This window comes from Schistocerca americana, chromosome 6, assembly GCF_021461395.2.
Source record: "Schistocerca americana isolate TAMUIC-IGC-003095 chromosome 6, iqSchAmer2.1, whole genome shotgun sequence".
Taxonomy (NCBI): Eukaryota; Metazoa; Arthropoda; class Insecta; order Orthoptera; family Acrididae; genus Schistocerca; species Schistocerca americana.
In genome coordinates this window covers 360,420,014-360,439,826 of record NC_060124.1, presented here as the reverse complement: position 1 = coordinate 360,439,826, position 19,813 = coordinate 360,420,014, and the positions used below count along the sequence as shown (strand labels likewise).

The 19,813-nt window shown below is 42.2% G+C and overlaps 1 protein-coding gene across 1 annotated transcript in view; it reads left to right on the top strand.

Annotated features, from left to right (window-relative positions):
- The window catches only part of LOC124620146, a 59,427-nt gene extending 41,522 nt beyond the window's left edge, over positions 1-17,905 (top strand). Inside the window, exons 5-6 of the mRNA XM_047146817.1 lie at positions 3,578-3,682; positions 17,633-17,905. Coding sequence (XP_047002773.1) covers positions 3,578-3,682; positions 17,633-17,905 — 378 coding nt within the window. The remainder of the gene's footprint in view (positions 1-3,577; positions 3,683-17,632) is intronic.
- Positions 17,906-19,813: the final 1,908 nt, after the last annotated feature.

Here is a 19,813-nt window from a genome sequence, read left to right as displayed (position 1 = left end):
GGGGTGGAAGGAAATCTCCAACAAACTGGAAACACCTTAAATAAAAGGTACGATCATTGGGGGAGTAAAATATTTCTTCTGGCCAATAGCTGGAAACAGATGAAAACCGCCATTCCAAGAGGTATAAATGGAAGGACACCGAACAGTTAAAAAGATTGCATACAGAATAAGCTACATGACTGGCTCCATTATGTGAACGTCGTGGCTCTTGTGAGACTTTCACAGACGGTCACCCCCCATCAGACATGCACTGCCCTAATACGGCGAGCTGCTGGCAAACCTCTGCTCAACATGTTTGCAGCTGAGACCGTCAACAAAGAGATGAGGCGGACTGTGAATTTTGTGCTACACCTCGCTGACCTCATCGACAGACATTTTTAATGTACTCAAAGATGTATGCAAGCACATACAGAACCGCATAAAGTGAACACTATTTATTTTCCATCCAGGGAAAGCGCTCGGACATGTACCGGCTAATTCGTTTAACTCCTCTGTTTAATTGAAAAATACTAGTTTACTCAAGCAAATGTTTGTTTTAATATAGACTAGCCCATAAATATTTCAGCACCAAAAATTTATTAATGTAGAGTAACGAAGTTTCGGAATACGTTTGTCTAAGTAACATATTTAAGTGGTTAACATTGCAAGATCACAGGTTAATGTGAGCGCGAGATAAGCTATTGCAAATGTGAAATGCTGGTACATTAACAACCGGTGTAACCGCCAGAATGTTGACTGCAAGGGTACGAACGTGAACGAATTCTGTTGTATAGGTGCAGTATGTCAGTTTGTGAGATGGAGTTCCATGCCGGTTGCACTTGGTCGGTCAATACAGGGACGGTTAATGCTGGTTGTAGACGACGCTCCAGTTGTATGAATGCAGAGTCGCGCGGCGGTAACATTGAATAAAATGTTCTCGGGTTTCCAAAAGCGTCAATTGCTTAAAACTACACGAGCTTTCGGCCAAGCACTCCTTGGCCATTGTCAAGTGGTATGACTGTCAGTGGGCTGTTGGTGCGCCCTTATATACGCTAGCTGCCGGCTGTGACGTCACTGGTGCCCGTGACATTGCCGTATATGGGCATGTTTTGAGTCGGCGTTCGATGTGCCTTCTTCAACCGCGCGATCGCTGGATCCCAAGCAGAGCTGAGCTGCAAGCCACCGTCTCTATTCAGGGTGTTTGTGGTAATTTTTATTTCAATAGCTTTCATCATTAAACTGTCCCAGAAACCGTTAGTGCGAGTCACGACAGAGGTATCGTCAAATTTTATGTGGTGACCGTTTTCTAACGCATGCTCAGCTAACGCAGATTTCTCTGGATAGCGTAGGCTCTCAGAACACCTGGAGTCTACGAAATACCTTGTGAGTGTGGCCAGAAGTACATCGGACAAACAGTGCGGACTGTGGAACAACGCAGGAAAGAACATGAGAGGTATTATCGCCTACGCTATCCAGAGAAATCTGCGTTAGCTGAGCATGCGTTAGAAAACGGTCGCCACATAAAATTTGACGATACCTCTGTCGTGGCTCGCACTAACGGCTTCTGAGACAGTTTAATAAAGGAAGCTATTGAAATAAAAATTACCGCAAACACCCAGAATAGAGACGGTGGCTTACAGCTCAGCGCTGCGTGGGCTCCAGCAATCGCGCTGTTGAAGAGGGCACATCGGATGCCGACTCAAAACATGCCCATATACGACAATGTCACGGGCACCAGTGACGCCACAGCCGGCAGCTAGCGTATATAAGGGGGCACCAACAACCCACTGAAAGTTATACCACTTGACAATGGCCAAGGAGTGCTTGTCCGAAAGCTCGTGTAGTTTTAAGCAATTGACGTGGGTGGAAACCCGAGAACATCTTATTCGACGCTCCAGTTGTTGACCGATGATGTCCCGAATGTGCTAGACTGGAGACTGATCTGGTGATCGAGCAGGCCAAGGTAACGTGTCGACTTTCTGTAGAGTATATTGCTTTTCAATAGCGGTATGTGGACGAGCATTATCCTGTTGGAAAACATCCCCTGGAATGCTGTTCATGGATGGTAGCACAACAGATCAGATCACCAAACTGACGTCCAGATTTACAGTCAGGGTGTGTGGATAACCACGAGAGAGCTCCTGCTGTCATACGAAATCGCACCCAGACCATAATCCCAAGTGTACGCCCAGTGTGTCTAACACGTAGACAGTTTGATTGCAGGCCCGCAACTGGACTCCTAACCACCACACGAGCATCACTGGCGCTGAGGAAGAAGCAGTTTCGTCAGAAAACAAAACAGGATTCCACCTTGCCCTCCAAAGAGCTCCCGCGTTGATCACGGTGGTTTGGGGTCAGTGAATTACACGCTGCGAGAGGTCTGGTTTGGAGCTGTCCTTGAAGTAACCGATACTTAACAATTCGTTGTGTCACTGTGGTGCCAACTGCTGCTCCAATTGCCGCTGCAGATTCAGTAGGATGCGCCAGAGCCATATGTCGAACACGATGGTCTTCCCTCTCAGTACCGCCACGTGGAAGTTCGGACCCCGGTCTTCTTCTGACCATACATTCTGGTGACCACCGCTGCCAAAAATCACGAATAGCGGCTACATTCCTGCCAAGTATTTCTGCAGTATCACAGAAAGGACAACCAGCTTCTCGTAGCTCTATTACGCGACTTCGTTCAAACCCATTGAGGTGTTGATAATGACGTATTTGTCGCCTTGGAGGCATTCTTGACTAGCATCAACTCGCCACTTCCAATTTCAACCTAATGCTCAAGTGTGTATTTAAAGCAAACGTGATTTACATCCTTATAGTGGCGCTATTAGTGCATCTGTTATGCTACTGTTGCGAATTTCAATAGACATCATCTTACAGATGTAGAAACACGACAAACACTTTTTGTTTATGTCTTACAGCACCTTCTTGGTGCTACGATTTTTTTCCCGTCCGTGTATGTAGTTACTTATTAGCCGCTTTTCCTACAGTCTGTTTCCAAACTCAATAGTTTTTTCGTTGTTGGCTCCCAGCAACTGTTAAATTTGGTGGCAGGGCAGGACAGTGACTAAAATAATCGTCGCCTAACTAACCTTCAGCGAAGCACCTAACTGGCTACTACGTAGTTCCATTATCAGTAGTCGATCATTAACGTGGTAATAACATTGTTCTTTCGAAAAGAAAAGCAGTTTCACTTCATCTCGATTTTTCTTGACGAACAAAATGTCACTGGTTATATAGTACTAATATAATAGAAGAGCTGTTATCTACCTCATCAGTGGATTGAAATATAAAGAAATATTCATATTACAATTAGAAAATATCAGTAACAGGAAGCAGTTTAAAATTAAAAATTATCGCCATCCTGTGTGGTTTTCTCAGATCCGGATAAGAGAGTTTCTTGTTTTAATCTCCTCATTATGACATAGTGTCGTCAGGAGTGAAACTTTCTTCAATATAGGATACAGTTGCACTTCTAGTTTCTTCTGTTCGCTTATCGACATCACTCTGTAAGAGAATAATTCAGCCACTGTCTGTATATCTGCATATTTTTCACATAATTTTCCGGTTTTGATGTCTGACTGTATGTATGTTGCAGAGCGCACAAGGAGCACGAGAAACTGGAAAGTTGTGCGGCTACATGTTTGCAATATTTGGGGAGCTCTTGCTCTACTGTTGGTTCGGAGACAAACTAATGTCAGAGGTAAGTTGATTTATGCCTTTGAGCTACTTTGCAACAACATCACAAGTAATTTGGATCATTCTTTCATCTTGGTTTCAGTAAAAACTGTATATTATGTGCCTTTTTGGGTTTATGTAATGTGTAGTTCATGTAGTGCGATGTAGGAATTTTTTAAATTACGTCCAATATGACACCTTTCGCACTTTTGTCCGCTCATAGAAAAATCAATTTTAAAATGTATGAGGTAATTACAGAAGTTTTCGGTTTTTAATCAGCATTTCTAAAGTAATGTAACAGTCACAAAGAAATGCATATTAAATATAATATTTATTTATTTATTCCAGTTACCCTTTAGGAGGACACGGTAAATCAGTTTGGTCAAGCCTCTTTGTGTTTGATTTTCTTTGCGCCCAGACTTCATCCTTCGTGGGTGTCGTTCCTTTCTTTCCTGATTCCACGTCCTCCCATTTGACGACCTCTTCTTTTCCTGCAATGCTGCCTTTCGTGTCATTTATCTAAAAAGTCTTGTGCTATCTATTATGTCCGTTCTAATTGCAGTGTGTTTAATATATTTCTTAATTTCAGTGACCTACGTGGGTTCGGATTTGTAGCTGTTTAAACAGGTGAAGATGTGCTTGAATATAATGTTAGGTAATACTGCGATATTCAAATTCACATTTTTACATGTCAATATTTTACCTAAAACTGGTAATTGAGTAAAGGAGTTCGACAACAGTTTTGTGCTCTGCTAGTAGTTTCTGTAGTTAAAGCCGTACATAATGAGGAAGATAAAATCTATATCGGTAGCTATTTACTTCACCAGAAAGACAAACAGAAGAATTTAAATGGAAACTGAAGTAAATTAAAAGGAATAAATGGAAAGTCAATCAGAAGAAACTTAGTAGTTCTTAACCTGTGGTCCAGAAATGGAGTGCTCCATTCATTCGTGTTATAGCGATGTCATTGCTGAGTGAATACTACGTTCCTTCTGATTCCAAACACAGCTCCTACCAGTCAGATGTCGTTAGTTTATGCAACCAGTATTGAATTTAAATGAAACTTCTTTAGTAATCTGAAAATAATAAAGGTTTTTTATAATTACGGGGAACTTTTTTGTATAGATACATTTGCGTCATCATAGTGTACAACGTTCCAAAACGCCCCGCATAGATAAAGAGATTTTTCTGGGGCTCTTGCCTCAGGTCCTATCGATGACAGGAAGGTAGGGTCAAGCGTTTTGGATAGCCCTTGGGCTAGAGACGATTTTGTGTGTCTGACAGAAGGATCGTCTTACTATAAGTATCTTACAGCACAGGATAAAAATTTGAATATTACACACTTCCTCCAGCTTAGACAAATGGAAATATCTGTCCGTTATCGAGAAACACTCTAAAAGCATGTTTTTGGGGATCGAAGCGGGCAGCATATTCCAAGACGACTATGCACAGAAAATGGCTGTAATTTTTACCAAAGACTCGGGTCACGAACAACGTTGAGAATTTTATTGATATCTTTATCCATTTCCGAGATACAGAGGCTCAAAATTGTCATACTTGTACATGTAAATTACGCATGGGACAGCCGATGTCAGCCGAAGGCGTAGTTTATAAAGTGACGTGGCACGGAGAAATGTGTTGCAAAGTATTTCCGTTATTATCAGCACGGTTCTGGGAACTTCGTATTGCTACAGTACTGAGGCAATGATTTTTTAATCATAATTCTGTAAGTCTAATATAAAATTCATGAATGTCCCCTGTTGAGAAAAAGTTTTATATTTGACGATGTATGTTTGCTGCAGGTTTTTACTTTTGATGGTGCCTAATCGAATAGCATAGAAGTTCTAAGGTATGTTATAATATGTGTGTCTGCATAAAATCCAGTCTGGGATTTATGATTATATTTTGCGTTATTTCAATTTCACATAAGTAAACTATTAAAATTTTACTGACCCATAAAGTCCATTTCATATGAGTGTCATACCTTGCTATAGATGGGAAAAGAATGGAACTGGCGGAAAAATGCTCCTATTGGAGTACAAAAAACGCGAATATGCGCCTGTCCATTAAAATGACTGAAAATCGGGTACCAGCTGCCTCATTCTACCTTCTTCAGTACCTTTAAAAATTATCACAATTTTGGCATACGAGCATATTCGTTCTTTTTTTATGCTGAGGGAGACGAGACAGTGTCTGTGGGAAAGAGGCGGAAAAGTAATAAATGCTGGAAGACAGTAAACAGTAGTTGTGGCATGGAAAGAGGGAGGGAGACGATAGCTGTGTGAGAGAAAAGTAGGGACACTGTGCCAGAGGAACATAGTTCACAGTGACGAAACAGTGCTAGGAAATGATGAAGGAGATAGTGCCAGTGCCAGATGAGTAAAGAGAATGAGAAAGTGGATGTGGATGAGAGCCAGTAATAATGAGAGACACAATATCTAACAGTGAGAAGCGACAGCAGCGGTGGTGAGGAGTGAATGGCATAGCATCAGTAAAAGAGAGCAACAGGGAGACAGAGACAGTGAGACGGGATAGTGTTAGCAGGACAGAACTAGCGAGACTGTAGCTATTAGGGTAGACAAGGAGCACTGAAAGCTACAGAGAAAAAGAGAGATAATCACAATGAGTTGGGATGAATGAGTGATTGGGAATGGGCAAGTGGGAGAGTATGGGTATAAGCGACTTAAAGCGATGGACTAGTGGTAGTGAGCGAGGTACAGTTAGGGGAGCTTGTCTGAGTGAAAGATGAGTTGCATGCTAAAAGCAGCGAGAATATGTTTGCACGTCAAAATTTTTGAAACTGCTGAGAAAGGTAGAATGAGGTATCTGTGTACCCCAGTCTTTGAATAAAGAAGAGCATATTCGGTGATTTTCTCCTCCGATAGGAGCATTTTTCTGCTAGTTTTATATTTATGAATGATATAAGCCTGCAACAGTTCGTGTGGAATTACTTAATGAGTTTGATTTAATGTTTCATTTCTATTGTTTATCGTACCTTTAAGCTGTTGAAGCTTCTAGGCTGCTTGGAGAAATATCTCCTTACAAATACAAGGTGTTTAAAACTGACACCAAAACTAAGCAGCTGGACATAATGAGCACCTTTGGTTATCTTAACTGCTGAGAGAGGTAGAATGAGGTATCTGGTACCCCAGTCTTTAAATAAAGAAGAGCATATTCGGTTTTTTTGTGCTCCAGTAGGAGCATTTTTCTGCTAGTTTTATATTTATGAATGATATAAGTCTGCAACAGTTCGTGTGGAATTATTTAATGAGTTTGATTTAATGTTTCATTTCTATTGTTTATCGTACCTTTAAGCTGTTGAAGCTTCTAGGCTGCTTGGAGAAATATCTCCTTACAAATTCAAGGTGTTTAAAACTGACACCAAAACTAAGCAACTGGACATAATGAGCACCTTTGGTTATCTTACCCTGACCATGTACACAATATGATCTTTGAGCCCAGCATTTTATCTTTATGAGGAACTTCAGTGGCTCTGACATTTCAAGTTGTTATTAGCTGTAGGCCCTTGAGAACTGCAGAATCCTTAGGAATGAGACAGCTGTTCATTTAAAGCAAAGTAATGGCTCTCACTCAAACTGTACGTGTAAGGAAGGCATAAGAGGTTATTTAGACTAGATGACCATATCAGTTACAACAAATGTAATTCTTAAGAGAGAAACGCTAAGCAGATCAGACTCCGAACTACTATCTGTACTTGTAAACCATGAGGTAAGAAAACTGTCAACAAAGAGTGCCGCCTGTCTCCTACCCCTTGGTGCTCCCCCTGACCCTCTCTTTCTTTTCATCCCATCCCTTCCAGCCCTGGCAGGTTATACTCTTCATCATGTCTGCTCTGTCTCGTACAGTGGTTTTTAAGTGTCGTCGTTCTGGAGTGTTTTTATTCTGTGGCCAACATTTAACTTGTGCATGTGACTTCAGCGTTTTTTTATGTGCTGTGCACATAGCCCACTGTGTTTTTTTACCTTTATGTGTACTTTTTTTAACTGTCCCAAATGACAATCTGCGTGTATGTGTATATTTTAACCCCAAAATGTCTCCCCTTACTATGTTGTCATGTCTCCCTTTCTCGCCTTTTATATGCCTCGTGTTTCCTCTGTTTTATTAAATGTGTCACTCGGCTGAAGAGCAGTGGACTCTGCCGCTGCTAGCCCTCCCCTGCCCATATGGGGCAATGGGGTAAAAAAAATACAAAGTATTTACCACAACATCTTACGGGACTTCGTTATTTCATTACCAAGTGCTATTAAAGAAGAAACAAATCAGTACCTTGCAATACTACACATACTGGCAATTAAGCAAATATTTATGTACTCCATATTATAACATACCTTAGAGCTTCTATGCAATTAGGCACCGTAAAAACTAAAAACCTGCAGCAAACATTCATTGTCAAATACAAACTTTATCTCTACAGGGGACATTCATGAAAGACACACACTATTTCAAAAATGCACCAAATCCACAGTTTTAGAGATATGGCAGTGAAATTTTGTGCCATGCTGTACATAAAATTAACAAATTTACCATTTAGTTCCCTCGATTATAAACATTTAATTTTTTGTGAAATTTAAGAAATTTATTTTAAAAGAAATGTGTGTCTCTTTTTCTCAGAAACTACTTGAGAGATTTCTACAAATTTTTATCAGTTTAATCTCATTTGATATAATCAGTCTCTCTTGTGAAGTGTTTTGAATATATCGAAGAAGAGAATTTTAATAATTTTGTAAGTGTAATATAAAATTCATGCAAAATCCAAACTCTTTGCTCCATATCTGAGCTTACACTCAGAATTTCAAAATTTACTCTTGATACAACATTATCTGGGTTTACATAAGTGTACAAAACTTCATAATTCTAGCCTTCATACATTCTGAGAAAAGATACTTTAACTTTAAAAAACATAAGTAGCAGGAAATGCAATTTAAAAATCATCTTAACGTTTTTTCCTTATGTCAGCTATTCAGAAGGACCCAGATTTGTACTCAGGGTCCTCTTATCCTTCAAGGCTTCTCTTCTAGTTTTTTATTTTTTACCTTCTTTCCATTGCCAGGTATTTAACTGACTTTTCAGATGCAGAGAGGCGCTGTAAATATATTTTTCTCGATATCTCTCGAGTGAAATTTCCTATTTTAAATCCTGTTCTCTGTAATACCTTCATCCACCCTACGTTTGTATCATTAAATACAAGAACGACATCGTAAGTTGCAATTCTGACAACTGTAGCAAATGAAAGTAGGGTTTTGGTCATCGTTTCCATATGAGTGAATTTAGAGACTCAGTAGGATTCTGAGTTTTGCCATTAACACACATTTTTGGAAGTCACAGATAATTTATAAAACCACCCTTCTAGATGTAACCTGTGCAAGTCTGCTTGAAGGTAATTCAAGGAATCATCACTTTACTGAGCGGTTACTGATTTACAAGAAGCAGAAAGCTGTTGTTGGCGACTGGAAGAATTACAGAATTATGATTAAAAAATCATTAAAATTCTCTTCTTCCACAAAGAGATCAGAGCTGGTCTATGGCATATGCCGTATTAATCGTATTTGCATGACATAAGGGTAAAAAGGTGGCTTGGGTGGTTTTAATTTTTTGAAAAGATTTTGAGCCATCAATCACTACATTTATCACTAACCGCACAGAAGAAAAAGAATTGAATTTTAGTTACACAAAGGTACAAATTGTCTTTAAAAAACGATGCAGGACCATGGACCGTTTGCAATTCTGTAACGAAATTTTAGAATTGAGGTGTGATGTAAATTATCAAATTGCCTAGGATTAATAGGTTTCGAGAAATCTTTTGACACAGTCTTAACAGTACCTACGAGGTGCGACAATAAAATAATGAGACTGATTTTCTTTGCAAGATGTGGCAACCCTGCAGGCTTGCATAGGCACAATATCTTTGACCTACGTCTATAAGCTGCTTCTAGTCCAAGCGCGACATCGATGCAGCTGCTCAGTTGTGCGTTGTGCTGTAATAAGTTAACATGTGTTTGTGTCTCTCGTCATGGAAATGGAACCGCATAATATTGCACAATGGTATGCCATTTCTTTTTGCATTAAATTAGGTGAAAACGCGACAACTTACGGTAAGCTTAAGAAGGCTTACGGAGACAAGAACTCAAGTTTTTCGTTGGCATTAAATGTTTAGTGAAGGCAGAACGAATATTGAAGATGAAGACCGTAGTGGACGATCATCAACCTCACGGACGGATGTCAACTTGGACAGGGTGCGTGAACTCGTACGATCTAATCGAAGAATATCCGTGAAAATGATTACAGAAAAACTGAACATCAATCGAGAAATGGTTCGTCTAATAATAACTGAAGATCTTGGTATGAGAAAGATTTGTGCAAAAATGGTCCCCAAAAATCACACACCACAACAGCGAGAAACACGGAATTTTTAACCTCAAAACAAATTTCACTACTGCCACAGCCACCTTATTCACCAGATATCGCTCCGTGCGACATTTTTCAATTTCCAAGAGTCAAAACGGCGGTCAAGGGACACCATTTTCAAACAACACAAGATGTCCAAAAAGCTGTGACGAGGGTCTTGGAGGATATTACAGAAGATGAGTTCCAGAAATGTTACCATTAATGACAGAAGCGCTGGAAAAAGTGTTTGCATTCAGAAGGGAACTACTTTGAAGGAGACAACACTAAACTTGACTAAAACGGTAAGCAACATTTTTTTCGCATCAGTCTCATTACTTTATTGTCGCACCTCGTATAGTTGTAGCCCACGAGAAGCAAGGCATTAGAAGTTAGTAATTGAGAGGTCAGGTAAGGAAATTGCCCTTAACCAAATGTAATTTCAGCAGCCATAGAATAGGCTAATAGTTGAGATCCCTAAACCTGAGAAAAGAAGAATAATTGTGTGGTAAGACTACATATCCGAACCATCCTAACTTTGCTGATGACATTTTACTGTTTACCGTTCATGCAGATAGGCTCTTAAAACCAGCAGAATAACTTATTTTCATTCTATAATATCGTACGAAATAATGGTTCAAAATGGTTCAAATGGCTCTGAGCACTATGGGACTTAACTTCTAAGGTCATCAGTCCCCTAGAACTTAGAACTACTTAAACCTAACTAATCTAAGGACATCACACAGATCCATGCCCGAGGCAGGATTCGAACCTGCGACCGTAGCGGTCGCGCGGTTCGAGACTGTAGCGCCCAGAACCGCTCGGCCACCACGACCGGCTGTACGAAATAATGTTCTGGGTAATTCATCCTTAAGAAGGAACGTTTTCATTGGTCAGCATACTGTAAGAATAAAATGTGATGCTCAGTCACAATCAGTTGTAGATATCTATCGACAGTCATAAATTTTGGCTACTGATTCACAGCTTATTTATTCCCTCACGAAGTGTGTTATAATTAAGCCATTGCAGCTCAAAAGGAACAATGGTAGTGTATAATGGGCATTGAAATGAAAACGAGACAGATATAAAAAAGTACGTAAACTGTTTATTATTTCAAAAGTAATCGCCATAACTGTTAATGCGTTGATCCCACCGTGTGATAAGACGCTCAAAGCCTCTATGAAATAATGTTTGTAGTTGCCTGCGGACCCATGATTATAATCAAGTGTACATCTTCGTGCGAAGTAAATCGACGGCCGCGAATGTTTCTTCAGGGCTCCAAAAAATATGGAAATCGCATGGGGAGGGATCGGGACCGTAAGGAGGGATGTGAAAGAGCTTCCTGGCGAAACGGCTAGAACGTAGTCGAGACGACTACCTGGGTAGCATGTCAGCAGGCATTACCCTGCAACAGAATTATATCCTCCGTCAACCGGCTGTTCGTCATTTTCTGGATCGCAGTGTTGCAATTAACGCACATAGGTACGCGGATACTTTGGAGAAATTTAGCACTCCATCAAGTCCAAACGCCAAGGACTGTTGATTGACGGCATCCTTCTGTTACAGGATAATGCTTAACCATATGTTGCCAAGGTTGTTTCGACTATGTTGCAGACGTTTTGCTACACATCGTCCATACACTCCGCATCTCTCGCCATGCAATTTCCATAATTTGGACCCCTCAAGAAAGACATTCGCGACCATCGATTCAATTCCAAGAGGTGCACGGCTGGGTACGATCATGGTTGAGTACACAATCACAAACATTTTTCCGTGAAGGCGTAAATGTATTAACAATTACAGGGATTATTTTTTAAATAATAAACAGTTTGTTTACTTTTGTCCATCTGCCTCGTTTTGTTTTTTTTTTTTGGGGGGGGGGGGGGGGGGAATGCCACAGTTAGGGAATTTTCTTCCGAAACCGTTGAACTACCCGTCCAAAAAGCTGGAAATTTCATTGCGTTAAGATATGATCCTGTATTTAGCTACGCTGAAAATGTAGCCGGTAAATATTTGAATACATGATAGATAAAATGTGACGCTGAAAGCATTGTACAGGTGGCATCTTCCCCTGATGGCCGGGCAATACGCCACCTATACAGAGGGAAGACGCTACTGTGTGAAAGAAACAAAATCAGTGAATCAATTAAGTATAACGCAACGTAACAAATTTATTTTGACTATGAAAAGTACCAACAAGAATAATCTGGCAGTCAGCAGTTGGTTATCGCTTGATTAAGGCTTTCCTTTGTTATTCAGGATTACCTGGTTAATGGATTACAAATATTGCAATATGGCACTTAACTTCTGAGGTCATCAGTTCCCTAGAACTTAGAACTACTTAAACCTAACTAACCTAAGGACATCACACACATCCATGCCCGAGGCAGGATTCGAACCTGCGACCGTAGCGGTCGCGCGGTTCCAGACTGTAGCGTCTAGAACCGCTTGGCCACACCGACCGGCGGATGGTACAAGGTTTCTCCTTGTTCTGAAATGTTATTTCACTGATTTAGCGATCTGTTCTATAATTTTATATACTTTTGACCTAAATATTAATAGTAAATTTGTCATATTTAGGCTTTTGAAAAATAAAGACTATCTTATAGAGGACGCGTGCATCTAGCGCAAAGAGGGTGAACAAAATCTAACAAATTTTTATATTTATATAAGACCGGTGTTTTACATTTTATAGCTAGTTTGACAACGCATGAACCTGTGTTCAGTGTATGCCGCCTTTAGGTATGAACTCTATGTATTTCGCATAAATTCAGTTAGATTACTAATAACCCTGGTTAAATATTGCACTTATTTTAGGTTTTAATATTAATTCTCTTTTGTATTGTTTTAGAATCTGAAGACGGTCATTGTATGGCCGAAACCGGTTATGACTGTGTCATCAGAACGTGATTGCGTCTATAAGTAAACAAATTTTTTTTACAAAATATTCAATCAGTCACTGCATTGACAAAATATCTTTTTTCAAACATTCCTTTGGCTGTGCCAGAGGACACAATCCGTACATACTGTAAAAATACAAATAATAAACTCGATTCCAGATAATGCTGTTCCACTGACACCTTAGAGCGTATGCTAGCCACCCAAGCAAGGTACTGATTTCAACCTCCTGCGCCAGTAACGTTACCTCCTCAACTACTCAGCCCCAATGTCTATTAAAAGCCCTGATCCGAGGGGTGACCACTACAGCTGATGTCAAGAAGTGGGCCTCACGCTGAAGCTACAACTAGCATCAGAAGTGGCTGATCGCTGTGACAACTGGTGGCCTAAAATGGGTCTCACACCACCGGTTTTACAGCCTGCCGCCAGTTTCTGTATCACCATCATCACCACGGCAGGTTCACTCATCTTGCAGCCACATCCCGTAGAATGCAGGACAGTGTGTGAGAAACATTTTGTTTACCTTTTAACTGGCCGTGTTCATTGTGTAATTTGTTGAGCATGGTGGACTGTGGGAACATTCATTCTAATCTAAAACTACCTCTTATACACCTGTGGAAACCTCATCACTTGTCTGTTTAAATTATAACTGTCGTGAGTTATATTTAACACCTGTCAGGTGCGCATTTTGCAGTCTTTCTGGGCACAAGTTGCCATACACGTAGGCTGTTCCAGTAATACGTTTCACTTATCGATATTTGGTTCATTTGGCACGATATTATATGGAATGTAAGTGGACTATGATACACTGCGAGAACTAGAGTTGTGTTTGTATACATTGTAGAGTGAATATGGTGTCATTCTCTTTCGTATTGTGTATTTCCCTATAGTTTGAGCAGTAACGGATGTAGACAGAAAAACACATCGCTAGTACGAGTGACTGTATTGTCGCTGTGATGGAGCAGATTGTTAGGCTACAAACAGCACTCGAACAAAAAGCTGGGGAATTAGAACATTACAAGGACCACGCAGAGGTACTGCATGCTGAGGAGCAACAAGTACTTGGACAAATTGACGACGTTAGGACTATACCGAGAGCACGCTCACCTTCCAACGAGAGTGCAGACGCAAACTTGATATCACCTTCTTCTGGCAAGGCAACAGAGGTCACAACTGCGTTTGACAATGAAGTGTCAGCACCAGCTTAGTTGTGCGATTGGTCTGTCGAAATTTGCTTTCAATGACCAATTTGCAGTTGACTGGAGAGACTAAGGCATGAGACCTTTCGGAATGCACTAAAATTCAAACAGCCAGCTGAGGGGTCACGACAGCAAAATCATAAGCAGAACAACGCTCGCTTCTTGCGGGAAAAATTGAAAACGGATTGTCACACATTTGGAAGAGACAGATGTAGCGATTAGGGAACGTGGTGACTGCCAAATTTTAGCATTAGTAATTAAATGTTGCAGATGTGGAAGTGAGGGCCACGTCCAACAACACTGTCGTCAGCCGGAATGCTACGATAGTGAACAAGTAAGTCACAAAGCACGTGGTTGCAGGAGTAAGAAACAGGAATGATGTGTGGAACGATGTCACTGAGGACGGGAATGGCATCATATAGTATTTTCGGACGAATCCAGGTTAAGTTTGTTTGAAAATGATGGATGCATTTTGATTCGCCACAAACAGGGGGGAGCGGCATTACAGTGACTACATTCTCACAAGACATACAGTGCTAACTCAAGGCCTTGTGATGTCGGGTACTATTGAGTACAACCTCAAATCACAGTTGGGTGAATGTCCTGGGCACTGTGACCAATGTGACCTAAGTGAATGATATCCTGCGACCCCTAGGCATACCCTTTCTGTGCGACACCCCAGGTTCCATTCTTCAGCAAGACAATGCACGACCATATGTTCTGCACGAATATGTAACTTTTTGGTGCCAGAGGATATCAGCCTTTTGCCCTGGCCTACCAGATCCCCTGATTTGACACCAATAGAAAATGAGTGTATATGGTGAAACGACGGGTGCAGTGCCAATCACCACAGATGAACTTTGGAACCAGATGAATGCAGCATGGATGGCAATGCCATAGCATGCCATTTGCGCCTTATGCGCGTCGATGTCATCACGCGTGGAACAAGTTTTCAGAGCCCATGGCGGACCCTGTGCCTACTAGGCACCAGGGCACATGGTGAACCGAGGTGACGCAAATGCAAAGGAATTCGAGACACTGGCTGCCACTGGGCATTGATTTAATTCAGTGGACAAGGTTAAAATTTGTCCCTGACCGAAATTCGAACCCAGAAAGAAATGACACCACATTATATGATTCGGATGAATCACTGGTCCTTCACACTGAAAATGTAATACTCAGGGATACAGAAATGTGAAGTGACTGAAGCCAGTTGTGGTTGATCCAATTGCTGGAGATATTCTTTAGAATGCGATGTATCTTGCTAGAATCTGGGAACACGACGTTAAGCTCGGAAGATGTATTTGTCCTGCGATAGGTAGGCATAAAGGGACATTATTGTGAGATTACACAATTGCAAAGGAATCATCGGAGGCAGTAATCTTCACTAAATATCTAACAGTATGCATACAGAGCAATTTTAAGTAGAACGATCAAATAAAAGTAGCTTCAGGTAAGGTATGTGCTAGACTGAGATTCATTGGAAGAATTCTCAAAGAGTCGTCCACGTACAAGGGAAATAGCTTACAAAACCCTCATTCGACCGATACTTGAAACTGCACGGCAGTCTGGGATCCGTACCAGGTAGAATTGGTAGAGGAAGTGAGAGGAACCTATGAAGAGCAACACGTTCTGTTACAGTTTCATTTAGTAAGGGCGAATTAGTCACGTAGGTGCTAAGCCAATTTCAGTGGCAGACGCTGTGAGAGATCGGAAACGACAGAGGCGTTCTGTTTCACAGTGTGGTGTCCTCTTAAATTGGAGAGTCAACCATTGTATTGCTTACTTCTACGTATAGCTCGCGAAAGGCCCACGAGTGTAAAATGAGAGGTTCGAGCTGATGCAGAAGCTTACCAACCACTGTTCTTCTCGCGGACCATTCGCGACTGAAACAGGAAATGTGGTACATGAGTACTCTTCGCTACACACTGTTAGGTGGCTTTCTGCGTGTACATGTGCACTACTGGCCATTAAAATTGCTACACCACGAAGATGACGTGCTACAGACGCGAAATTTAACCGACAGGAAGAAGATGCTGCGATATGTAAATTATTAGCTTTTCAGAGCATTCACACAAGATTGGCGCCGGTGGTGACACCTACAACGTGCTGACATGAGGAAAGTTTCCAACCGATTTCTCGTACACAAACAGCAGTTGACCGGCGTTGCCTGGTGAAACGTTATTGTGATGCCTCGTGTAAGGAGGAGAAATGCCTACCATCACGTATCCGACTTTGATAAAGGTCGGATTGTAGCCAATCGCGATTGCGGTTTATCGTATCGCGACATTGCTGCTCGCGTTGGTCGAGATCCAATGACTGTTAGCAGAATATGGAATCGGTGGGTTCAGGAGGGTAATAGGGAACGCCGTGCTGGATCCCAACGGCGTCGTATCACTAGCAGTCGAGATGACAGGCATCTTATCCGCATGGCTGTAACGGATCGTGCAGCCACGTCTCGATCCCTGAGTCAACAGATGGGGACGTTTGTAAGACAACAACCATCTGCACGAACAGTTCGACGACGTTTGCAGCAGCATGGACTATCACCTCGGAGACCATGGCTGCGGTTACCCTTGACGCTCCATCACAGACAGGAGCGCCTGCGATGGTGTACTCAACGACGAACCTGGGTGCATGAATGGCAAAACGTCATTTTTTCGGATGAATCCAGGTTCTGTTTACAGCATCATGAATGTCACATCCATGTTTGGCGACATCGCGGTGAACGTACATTGGAAGCGTGTATTCGTCATCTCCGTACTGGCGTATCACCCGACGTGATGGTAGGGGGTGCCATTGGTTACACGTCTCGGTCGCCTCTTGTTCGCATTGACGGCACTTTGAACAGTGGACGTTACATTTCAGATGTGTTACGACCCGTGGCTCTAGCCTTCATTCGAGCCCTGCGAAACCCTTCATTTCAGCAGGATAATGCACGATCGCATGTTGCAGGTCCCGTAGGGGCCTTTCTGGAGACAGAAAATGTTCGACTGCTGCCCTGGCCAGCAAATTCTCCAGATCCCTCACCAATTGAAAACGTCTGTTCAATGGTGGCCGAGCAACTGGCTCGTCACAATACGCCAGTCACTACTTTTGATGAACTGTGGTATAGTGTTGAAGCTGCATGGGCAGCTGTACCTGTACACGCCATCCAAGCTCTGTTTGACTCAATGTCCAGGCGTATCAGGCCGTTATTATGGCCATATGTGGTTGTTCTGGGTACTGATTTCTCAGGATCTATGCACCCAAATTGTGTGAAAATGTAATCACGTGTCAGTTCTAGTATAATATATTTGTCCAGTGAATACCCGTTAATCATCTGCATTTCTTCTTGGAGTAGCAATTTTAATGGCCAGTAGTGTAGATGAATATAATTAAAATATTTTATGCATTTGTAACATAGTGTTATTGTCGTATGTGGTTATTCTTACTCTACGGAAAAGATAATTGTGAGCACTGGTCTGGTGCTTCAGTGCGAGAATCTGACGCTGGCGGTATACGACGCGGCTACGTCACTACACGAATGCTCCACATCCATCAAACGGTCGCTCCTGCTGCTCATGCTGAGATCTCAGCGGCCGCTGTGCATCAGTGCCGCCGGATTCTTCCCTCTCTCCAGGGAGTCCTTCGTGGCGGTGAGCATATTTCTTCGTGTGTACAACCACAAAAATCCCTCGACTCTTGATAATGTTATAGAATTAGTTGTGCGCCAGTACAGGGAGACACAACGAAATGTCATCTTTTGAAATCGCTTGTAGTGTTGCTGCAGGAATCATTCCCGAACAAGGACTGCGATTTTTGCACAGTCTCACCGTTTTAACAGGTCGATTCACGGAGCAGAGAAATAGAACGGTTGTAGGTTAAGTGCATACACGGTCAAGTCACACTAACGAGCCAACTGGGTATGTTCGACGTCAACGTGCAAAAATCGCTCATTCAGCAGTACTAGGAGTGGTGGGTATATAATGCGTGTTGGGGCGCGGAAAACAGTGCAATCGTTGTCATAATGTGGAAACGGAGCTGTTTATCTCCCGTATAAAAGTGCATGATCGTTGGCTTTCGGGCCAAAGGTGGAAGCATTTCCGAAACGGTTAAGTCTGTTAACATTCGCGTGCCGCCATGGTTGAAGAATCCGCGGATGACAAACTGGCGCTATCCAAAACCGGCGCCGAAGCAATTGTTGTGCACCACGGAGCACAGATGACAGGTGTGGACGACAGGTACGGAGCCGCGTACAGGCTAATAGACATGAAACTGCTGAGTAACTGAACGCACAAATGAGCCAAGGGGACACGAACAGAGTCTCCTCAACAACCGTTCAGCGGACGTTGCTGCCTAAGGGCCTCCGCAGCAGGAGTCTGGTCCATGCACCCATGCTGACTGCTGTTCATTAGCGACGAAGGCTGGATTTTGCATGCCGATACCGCAGCTGCGCTCCCTCTGAGTGGCGAAGGGTGGACTTTACAGAAAATCACATTTTATGCTCCATCGGACAGATGGCCGTCTGAAAGTAAACACCCTGCAACAATGGTCGGAAGGGCCCAGGCCAAAGGAGGGAGTGTTATGGTATGGGGAATGTTTTCGTGGCATTCTGTGAGTGATCTCGTCATTTTGGAAGGCAGAATAGAAAAACACAAGTATGCATCCCTCCTAGGGGTCCATATCTACCCCTAAATGCAGTTTGTTTTTCTTCGGTACGATGGCGTCCAGCAGCAGCACAGTGCAATTCGTACACAGCTCGCAGCGTACGTGCGTGGTTCGAAAAGCACCAGGATGAGTTTACCGTACTTCCATGGCCACAAAACTCTGCGGATTAAAACCCAGTCGAGAATCTGTTTATAGTACGAATTTGATATCTTTGATTAGTAGTAATCGAATCTTCAGGTGTTTTAGTCGTTATCCACGATGACTAGATAAGCATTATGATCTTACAAATTTGCACACAGAGACTTAACGGAACGCATTCCTTCCAGTAACGAAATGTGCATATCTTACCTGTTCTCATGTATTCATGTTCATCAAAGAAAGTCAGTGTCTGATATTACGTTCTGTTGTGTCTTAACCTGAAAGTCATCCATTTAGAATTCTCAAACTAATCACGTTAAACCATTTAATTACAAGGTGTACAACTCTGCTTCCGCCGTTTGCCGGTAGGTGGAAACAACGGAAGTAGCTCTCGAAAGAAACAGATCGCAGACGTCAGGCAGGAAGCTAGGACCTCGATCAACAAACATCATCCGAACATTAACCGATTTGTGTCTGCATCGTAAAGTTGTTCTTGAATGAAAGTGTCAGTTTACGAGCCTAATTCTCGTCGTTTGCGAGAGGTGTTACTGTTTTGTTTCAATATGAAGAAAACAGCGTCTGAGTCTCATCGAATGCTCTCAAGTACGTATGGTCAGGACGCTATTAGTGAAAGAACGTGTCGTGAATGGTTTCAACGCTTCAAGAACGGTGATTTTAACGTCATAGACCGGCACAGTGGTGGAAGAGAGAATGGCTCTGAGCACTATGGGACTTAACTTCTGAGATCATCAGTCTCCTAGAACGTAGAACTATTTAAACAAAACTAACCTAAGGACATCACACACATCCATGCCCGAGGCAGGATTCGAACCTGCGACCGTAGCGGTCGCGCGGTTCCAGACTGTAGC